This window comes from Gymnoscopelus microlampas, assembly GCF_963454915.1.
Source record: "Gymnoscopelus microlampas genome assembly, chromosome: 22".
Taxonomy (NCBI): Eukaryota; Metazoa; Chordata; class Actinopteri; order Myctophiformes; family Myctophidae; genus Gymnoscopelus; species Gymnoscopelus microlampas.
In genome coordinates this window covers 21,283,674-21,293,559 of record NC_139959.1, presented here as the reverse complement: position 1 = coordinate 21,293,559, position 9,886 = coordinate 21,283,674, and the positions used below count along the sequence as shown (strand labels likewise).

Below are 9,886 nucleotides of genomic sequence, written 5' to 3'. Positions count from 1 at the left end.
ATTTTCTTTGATTAAAGTAAGTGTTAAATAGCTCTATATTCTGATAGTACTCATTGCTATAGAGTGTTTGTTCAGTAACAGGAGTCTCCATGTCGCTCCAGCTCTTTATTAAACAGAAAATGCATTTTCAGATCAGGATACCAATTTAATTCAATCAGGATAGAGAACTCAGACAGGATACAGATTAAACAAGTGAAATTGGAAGTGATGACACAAAGAAATGAGCAGACAAAATTGGAACTTGAATGCTATAAAAATGAAGCCGATAAATGGATACTCTCTCCTGATTGGCCAAAAATGTGTCACCTATTGTACCTGAAAATGTATTTTCTGTTTATCAAAGAGCTGAAGAGACATGGAGACACGCTGTTACTGAACAAACACTCTATAGCAATGATTACTCTCACAATATAGTGCTTTAACCATTTAACAGAAAACCTTTTTGTTTTAACCAATCACTTACCCTAACTTTAACATACAATTGTTTTTCAGTACAGCAAATCACTAGACTAGTAGTACATCTTTATGCACTTCCATTAAATGCAACTATGTAGAAGCTAAATGTAGCCTATGCTAACAGCTGAACTGTGCACAGCATTGTCACACTAAGGGTGTAGGGCTAGTAATAGCTCTGTAATGGGGTTAATGAGCTAAGGGCACCTAAGCATGGCCCAGGCGCTAATACAAAAACATACACCTTGCCACAGCTTTAGATAAGCAACTTGCAATCAATTTTCACCAGCAAACATTACTGTATAATGCAGCCTGATGAGGAATGATGAATGTATTATTGAGAAACCAAATAGTTCAAAATAGGAACCATTGTGCCTGTACCACCATCACAGACACAACAAATTCCACCCATTGTATTCTTTCCTGGAGTTCTTTTTTTTACAATTTATAATAAATATACACAAATATGCATCATCAACACATGACCATAACGTTATATTTCAACTTACCTCAGGACTCAGGAGGAACTCTTAACTCCGGGTCGACATCCTACATGAACATTAGTCAACAAATAGCAGCAGCGAACATTGCACCAGGGCATTCCATGGTCGGCTGTTTTCCCAGACCTTGTGAATAGTTAAGCAGATTGATTTAATCTTCTTTCTCGGTGCAGGGAGATTGTTAACTCCACTCATCCATTTGCGGAAAGACCTATGTGACCTAACCAGCAAATCCATACAGTATGTACATACATGAGCAAATCCCAACATTTTCTTTTCAAGACTGGACTTTATTCCCAGCAAGGTCTGCTGCACTTCCTTCAAACTTGTAACTGTTGTTTTGTAATTGTGCATCAAAACAGGATTATATGACTTTATATAATACCCTCAAGACATGTCCCTTCACCTTTTGGGTCCTTAGCTGACCCACTGGCTGAGACACACTGATCTATTCACTATAGTCTATATGCAATGGAACTCAAACTGAGACCCAAGGGGGTCCCCAAATTATTTTGAGGCATCGTGAGCTTGTAGATTGGCTATTGCCACAATATCTATCGGCTGAACCGAGTCAAACTAAATGTTATGCCTACAATTCCAAGTGCTTGTCAGGGTCGGGGGTCCCCAGTTCAAATATGATTATTTTGGTGGGTCGCGGCCTGAAAAGTTTGGGAACCCTTGGTCTATAGGTTCGCCTTGGTCAAATGTATGAGATGGATCATAGTAGCACTGGGCAACATGACATCAATATCACGATTATTTAAACTTTTGCCTCGATAACGATTAATGAATAAATAGCGAAACAAGCTCACAACCCATCACTTTGCACCGTGTTGTTCAGTGCTATTGAACACCCTTTACGTCTGTGTGTGGGTTTTACAAAATATTGAACCAATGAAAAATATTAAAAAGTTAATATAAAGACACATTCAAGTATCTAAAATAAACATTTATGAGTAAGCTGTTCAACAAAAAAGAAAGTGGGAGGACAAAATGGTCAGTTGTCCAATATAGTTTAATAAGTTACAAAAAAGGTGTTTGTTTTTATGTACCTGTTTTGTAAAACTGAAATGAAGTTAATACAATTCAACATTCTGTCACGCTTGCACATAGAATTCATTTCTTTGAACATGTGAGTTTAGTATTAATAAAATAATTTGTTGTTTTTAAAAGAGAGAGAGAGGAAGAGTGCTTTGGCTATTAACAACAAATATAGGTTATATCTTTGTGTTAAAACAAGCCAGATATCCCCTTGAGAACATCCAATGACATTTCCTAAAAGCTTTTCTTTCAGTTGAGTTGAAATACAGTAGAGACACCCATTATAAGATGTTATGGTACAGTATGTAACAATGTCAGTTGTAACAGTGTCAATTGAGATAACCAAGCATTGAACTGTATTGAACAAAAAAAAGTAATTATATTGCTTTATACACAAAGTCTTACAGAAAGAAAGTAACCTAAAAAATAACACTGTATACAATATTCTGACTTACAGTAAGAAGCAACATAGTGTTGTTGCAGACTCTCTTAGGCCAGGTAAGTGCACCAAAGTCTTTTCTTATTTTATGTTGTGGCTATACACACGCTTGTAACAGATTAAATCATCCTCTTTTTTTTGGTATAAACATACATACAGTAGTGATCGGTTAAGAACTTTATACAAAAACAAAATTTGAATAAAATGTAATTGCACAGCTTTAAAAAAAGAATCATAAATATTCTGGCCTGCTGCCAGTGACTGAGCGAGTGATTGATAGCTGAAATAGTGAATTGATAACGAGGTGAAGTAACTCTACGCTCTTATAAGTGCGTCCTGTTTTTTTTTTTTTTTTTTTTTTTTTTTTTGGGGTGGTCGGGGGTCGGGGTGGGGCGACAACGCAACCCAAATGCATAACTTGTTGACTTCCGTTGAGATAACACCAAGGTCTATATATTAATGTAAGAATACCTCCACAGGTCTTTTTTCTTTTCACAGCCCCATGTAAAATGATCTGTTCACCTAATTCTTATACCTGTGGTTCTCAAAGTCAGGGTGGACCCTCAGCATTCCTTGAGGGGGATCTAAATGGACCCTTACAGGTCTTCAACTCTGGGGCCCCTTTTCTACCGGGTTTGAACCGGTTCCGTTCATTTTTCCATCCTAATTTTTAACCAGTTCAGAATGTTTCCACTGAAAATGATTTGGTTCAGAGTTGGTTTGGAACGGGAACCAAAAAAAGATTTGTTTTTTCTGGGAACCAAAGTGGACGTGTCAATATTGTACATGTTGGAAGATGCAGATTCATGATGTATCCTTGATTACAATGGTTCTGTTTAAAACTGGTGGAAACGTAGGCCGGTTTGCGGCCGTTTCGTAAAGCACCCAGTTTCCAAGAATCTAGAACGGAACCAGTTCTAGAACCACATTTATTTTGGTGGAAAAGGGGAACCAAAATGTACTCCTTGAAATTAAAACGTCTGAGAACCACTAGTCTTATACAATATGGCACTTGGTATACAGTACATATCTGAGCACTTGGGGTCTCACAAACGCCGTTGGACCTTTTTAGTGGGTGAACTGTGGGTGGGTGCGACGGAAGGGAGGGGTCACACGAAATGAGCCTCGCGGTGCTCCACCTCCTGGAGGCGTCGGGGCCGTAGTCTCTGGTACAGGGGCTTGGCCTGGTTGGGGCCCAGCTCCTCGGGGGAGGAGCTAGGGGACTGATCCTGGGTGTCAACGTCCTCCTCCAGTGGCTCGTCCACCGACACCTCAATCTCGATCCCCAGCTCCTCCTCCTCATCGTCCTCATCGTCTTCCTCATCATCCTCCTCGTCCTCATCCTCCTCCTCTTCTTCGTCCTCGGCGCTGTTGGCCGACACGCTTTTCTCCAGCGCTTTGACCTTGCTGCTCCCCCCCGAGGGAGGCTTGTAGAAGGTCCCGGGAGGGGGTTGCAGAGTCCTGGGCGCCCTGAAGGCGGTGGTGGTGGTGGTGGCCACGGGGCAGTATCTGTCCACGTTGTCCTCCCGTCTCAAAGTCCTGCTGGGGCGCACCGCAATGGTGTACGGCCTGTTGGGGTACATGATGCCGGCGCTCCCGGGGCTTCCGAAGCAGAAGCCCGAGGCGTACGCCGGCACGGAACACGACAACTCGCCGCCGGGCGGCGCGTCGCCGGCCGCCGCGCTCTCCGGCGTCGGCAAGCCGACAACCGTCTTGGCAGTCCTGGCGGTGATGTCGTAGTGTTTGTACTGCTTGTCCCACGTCCTGCGTAGCGTCTGGGTGTCAATGTACGTACTCCGGTAATGCGTGCTCGCTCGCGACGACTTGGGCTTGTGGTCCTCCTCGCTCACCTCCTCGATGGACTCGTCGCGAATGGAGGCGTTTGCGCCGTCGTCGCTTTGGCCGCCGCCGCCGTTGCGGGCGTTCTTCTCGTCCACGTGGCCGCCGGCGCGGTTGAGCAGGCGCTCGCCAGGCATGCTGAGCGGCCGCGAGGACAGTTTGGCGCGCGGGTGCCGGAGCTGGACCCTGGTGATGGTGATGTGGCCGGAGCGAGCGAGGCCCCGCTCGCCCGACCTCTGGACCTCCGGGCCGCTTGAAGGCGAGACCCCGTTGAGGCCGGCCTCTGAATCCACGTCTGGAACTTCAAGGAGACATGACAGCTAAGTTAAAAAATGCCTGTTTATAAAGTGACTGGTGCAATTTTTTTCTTTTCTCTTTTAGATAAGTGCAATATAAGGTTGTATCATTATTACCATAATTAAAGGAGCATGAAACCCTAGGCTGATTTTGCACTTTGTTTTCCACTTCAGGTTAAAACTACAGCAGGGTAAAAACAGGACAGGCTGCATAATACTGACCTTATAATACACAGTGATGTACAGCAAGCAACACAGCTGCAGTGAATCAAATTAGGTGTGTCAATAATGTCTTTCATGCTTGCACATTGGCATGTACTTAAAGACACACCTATGAAAATCTAACACACTCAATATTACATTTTTTGGTGCAGCTGTGTTGCTTACTAGGTCTGCCATGTTTTTAATCTGCTGTAGTTTTTCACCTGAAACAACTACAAAAATCAGCCTAGGCTGGTCGTCACGCTCCTTAAATGCCAACGGTAACATTTCGCATATATTTTTTATGGCGCAAGATTTTCAGAAACACAAGACAGCATATTCCTGTACTACTGTAATCAATACTATGAGCTATGACGGTACACCTAGATGTCTAATGTTGGTACTGACCAGGTTCAAAGTCCCTCCCTTCAGAACCAGGCATGGTCTCCTGGACCTCAGCCAGCAAATGGGAGGAGGGGATTATGGAGGAATGCCTCTTGTACACCTTGGAGCTCTGCTGTGATTGGACGGAACGTAGATAAAGACAGAAGACAGAAAGATGGAGACAAGAGACACAAGGACAAGAATAAATATAGAGCCAAAGAGAATATGTCATAATTTCTTGTCATCATCTTTTGTCCTGGTTGGTTGTAGGGCTGGGCACTTAACTGAAAATACTATTGAAACCGATTTAGAACCAATAACCGAATTGAATAATCAAAAAACGAAATATTTGTTTAATATATAAATGTATTTACATTTCTTATCAACAAATCGATTAGTCTTTTTAACCAATTAACCCTGTATTATTCTTTGTTGTACAATGTTGGCGTACAGATATAGGGGAAAAAGCCAATCTACAAGCTCTCAACATGCCGCATTGCAATGCGTTGTGAGCTTGCAGATCTGCTATTTGTGCTTCAAAAAGAAGAATCGTTCATTTCAGTCAGGAACACTCGCATCATAAGTAGATTTAACCATTTATTGCAACAAATGGAATACAGTTAAACTTGGTGTTAATGGCTCCGCTCTTAAGATGTTCCCTAAATTTTGCTCAGCAGCATGCTAAGCAAAATCAGGGAACGCAATGCAAAACCCCCACAGGTATACAAGAGCGGGCCCATAGCAAGACATTTAATCAAATTAACTTAGTCATACAAACTTGAATGCAGTTTAACATTAAAGCCATATACATTTTTATTCAGTTTAGAGCCATGCAAACATTGAATTTCAGTTTACTTTAGAGCCATGTACACATGAATTTCAGTTTAACATTCAACTTAAAGGTTTGAGTAATGCAAGACTCTGAACTATATTTATAAGGTGGAGGCTGGGGTGGTGGAGGCAAGCTTTGCCAGCACCAGCAGTGTGTGGCTGCAATTGAAAAGCAGAGACTTGCAACGTTCGGCACGGCGACTCGCTCGCTTTAGCCCGCTCAGCAGTGCCTCTCGAGGATCAAGTTAGCTTGAGATGGCGCGCCTCCGTCATGGTCAAAAACAATATTTTACCGGCGAAACAAATTGTCTGCAGTTCTTGGAAAAATACTGGCGGCAGCCAGATTCCATCCCAGGAGGTTGGGGTTGGCAGTCTAATGATTAGCGAGGCACGCCACAATTATTATAAAAATGCAATTCATTACAGCTGAGGCGTGTATGACTCCCGTGCCCTGCATGAACCAACGCAATGACTCATTAATCGCAATCGAGGCAAACGTTTGAAGCGATGGTGATATCGATTTGAAGTCATGTCGCCCACAGCCCTAGTTGTGTTGTGTGCAGAGCATGTGAGAGGAGCGGAGCGGGACGATTTTTTTAACGTAGCGGGGAGCGGGTTTATAAAAAGGTTCTCCACTACTCGGAGCGAGGACCGCCTGCCGCTCCAAGGCGTTCCGGGGGGGCCGCCCACCGCATGTTTGAGCATGCCCGGTCGCGCGGACTCAGACACACAGACATCCAGAAGTGCACAGCGCACGTCCTTGATCAAGATTTCATTCAAATTACTACTTTTTCTTTTTTTTTTTTTTGCTGCTGAGCGGAGCGAGAGGTGAGCAAATGAACGTGAGCGACGGAGCGGGGGGGGAATCAACATGAGCGGACAGCGAGCGTGACAACAGCTCCCTGGAGCGACGAGCGGCATTTCCCCCCGCTCCACTCCGCTCACACGCTCTGGTCGTGTGGCTCTACCACGACGTCTCACCTCCTTGATGTCTCCCAAGGACTTGGAGTGCCTGCTCAGCTGCTGCTGCTTCTCCTGGGGCGTGAGGCGGGCACCGGGGGCATGGGGGGGCCGGGGGTGGGGGCGGCCGTCAGGGGTCTCGGTCGGAGAGGCACCGGCCAGCGGGCTCAGCGGGGTGTCGAACACCATCTGGTAGTGTCGGATGAGGAGCTCCACCATGAGGGCCTGGTAGGGGTAGTCCACCAGCGAGGACAGGGACACCTCGGCGTCCGCCTGCCGCGGCTTGATCAGCGTGGGCCCGAAGATGATGCCCAGGTTGCTGGCCGTCATCTTGTTCTCCTCCGCTCGCTCCGTCACCCTGTTGGGAGAGAGAGAGATCGTACAATCAGAATCCGGGTCATTTCCCAATCCAGAGTTCATACTACAGCGTCGAAAGAAGCACGTCTACAAGCTCGAAACGCGCTCAAAGAGGCGTGTTTTGAGCTTCTGCTACTTTTCACACTTTTGAATTTTAATCCTGAAAAGTAGCAGTTTTCCAGCTGACAGGGACGACATATTGTTACTGTCGGGCAGAAACCTTGTATCTCCATTTTTTTCCTAAATGAATGCCCTACTTCTTCACAAGAGGGTCATACACAAGAAGCAAAACATATCTTATCTACAAGCTCACAGTGAGCTTGTGTAGATGTCATTGCTGCACTAAACAAACTGCCTCGCTGATATGACGGTTCTGGGGACTTCATAATTGTCATGGTGTTATGTTGTTTTTTGCTACAGTGTACTGTATGTGCTGTATGTGTTCTTCTGTTGGAACAGACTGTGAAGATGAATATCCCTCAGGGGACAATATATAATATCATTATTATTATTATTACTACTAGAGTACAAGTGCAGTAACAACACTAACCGGTGCAGGTGCTCGAGGAGGAACTGCAGGGTCTTGTAGTGGGCCAGCGGCAGCTGCCTCAGCAGGTCCTTGAGCTTGAAGAGGACCCGGTTGAGCTCGGTTGAGCCGATCTGCGCCGGGGTCAGGGGGTTGGCGGTGTGCCGCGAGGCCTCCACCTCCTCCACGATGATGCACTGGGCCTCCTTGGCCAGGCCGATGAAGTCGTTGTAGTAGCGGAACAGGATGAGCGGCTCTGGGAGCTGTGTGCACGAAGAAATAAACCAGAATGAAGGAATTTATTTAGAAAAGAAAACAATCCAAACAAGGAAGTTAATAATAAACTGTGCCAACGAAAACATTATGAAGACAAATAGACAAAAGGGGGACAGGATTAGAAATGAAGAGATAAGCAGCTGGAGGGAGAGCTGGGATGGAGAGGGAGGGGGGGGGGCGTACATTATACTCACAATAAACAAAAGAGGACTAAATTTTATTGTGGTCATTTGGTTCCATCACAGGACAACGTGGTTTAGCTGTCGAAAGCCCTCGTCTGGGTAATAAAGATAGCATAACCACATAAGCCCTATTTTGTACTTTGTTGTATGATGGCGTTGTGCTGCAAAGATAGCAGATCCACAAGCTCACAACGCCTCACAGTGTGACGCTCTATAAGGTAGGAGGACGGGGTATCGCTGGAGGACACGCTGACCGGACACGGCTGTTTGCTGTGACCTTTGGGTTACAGGACAGTTTCTCTATCCACTAGGCCACCTTGACAACTATTTCACTTACTAACAATAGGTGATTAAAACAGGGGTCTTCCAACGTTTTTCACGCCAAGGACCCCTTCGCTGAGAGAGAGATGAGGCAGAGACCCCGCCCACTACATATTGTATAAAATTGTTTTTATACAATATGTTTTTTATACAAATTGGCTGCCAGTGTCTCGCACCACAAATAGCAGATCTACAAGAAAAGCAAGCCCACCTGTCGCAGGTAGAGTTTGAGCACATTGCTGATGTCGTGGGGGTACAGATCCGAGAGCTCCACCAGGTCCTTGCCATTCTCGAACGCCTGGCACAGCTTCTCCACGCGAGACTTGGCACCGTTCACACGATAGATACCCTGCACAGAGCAGACAGGAAGAGCATGTCACATCAGGTTCAGCAAATAGCACAGGGATTGGTATTTAAGATAGTCAAAGGGGACAGTGCCCTCAATGCCCTCATATACCTGATATTCAATCAATCAATCATTCAATCAATCAATCAGATCACACATTGCATCCGTTGATCTATATTTCATCAATCACTAATAATTTTGTTCACCAATATTTCTTTTAACATAACGGACACAACAGCCACACACAAACAAAGGCAAACACTAATGGCTGTGTTAAATACCTTAATGTTGAGCGCTCTGTTCTCGATCTCCGAGGTACATTTCCTGATGATGAAGGGAACGCCGTCAGGACTGTTCTTGGCTGACTGGGTGAAGTCGATGCCAAACAGATGGAGTCTTCCTTGGAGCTTCTTGTGGCCACACTGGATGGCCAGGGTCTCCAGGCACTTCTTATGACAGGCCAACGAGCACTGCACGCAGGGGACACATGGATGTCAACGTTATTTATTTTTACAAAATAGCTGTGAGGATAGAAGCAATAGATCCGACACGTGAGCTTGTAGATCTGCAATTTGTATTTTTATAACATGGCGACGTTGTACAAAGTATTAAATAGGGCTTAAGTGGTTAAATCTAGTCCAACAAGTAGCCCTGGTGTGAAGTATAAGATTCAAGGACCCCATTCAGATATTATTTATTGATGTATTCATGATAACACTTATTTTGGTTAGCCTTGTTTTGGTGTAACTTCAACTTAATTTGGCTCGCTGAAACACAATTTTGTATTTTCGCTTTTCATACAATGTTCATTTTTCATTATTTGGAAATACGTTCACTCTTCTCCAGGGTGACGTCAATCTTGCAGACAACGTCAAACATGAATTCCCCAACAACATCAATGAAAACATTAGTGACTGTCGTGTGCGAGACTATG

The 9,886-nt window shown here is 44.8% G+C and overlaps 1 protein-coding gene across 4 annotated transcripts in view; it reads right to left on the bottom strand.

Annotated features, from left to right (window-relative positions):
* Nucleotides 1-1,950: 1,950 nt before the first annotated feature.
* Nucleotides 1,951-9,886, bottom strand: part of arhgap29a (Rho GTPase activating protein 29a) — a 65,825-nt gene continuing 57,889 nt past the window's right edge. For all 4 annotated transcript variants that reach the window (XM_084049245.1, XM_084049246.1, XM_084049247.1 and 1 more), the window contains 6 exons: nt 9,234-9,422; nt 8,818-8,955; nt 7,852-8,090; nt 6,966-7,302; nt 5,178-5,286; nt 1,951-4,573 (listed from right to left, as the gene is read on the bottom strand). In XM_084049245.1, coding sequence (XP_083905371.1) covers nt 3,543-4,573; nt 5,178-5,286; nt 6,966-7,302; nt 7,852-8,090; nt 8,818-8,955; nt 9,234-9,422 — 2,043 coding nt within the window. In that variant the 3' untranslated portion in view covers nt 1,951-3,542. The remainder of the gene's footprint in view (nt 4,574-5,177; nt 5,287-6,965; nt 7,303-7,851; nt 8,091-8,817; nt 8,956-9,233; nt 9,423-9,886) is intronic.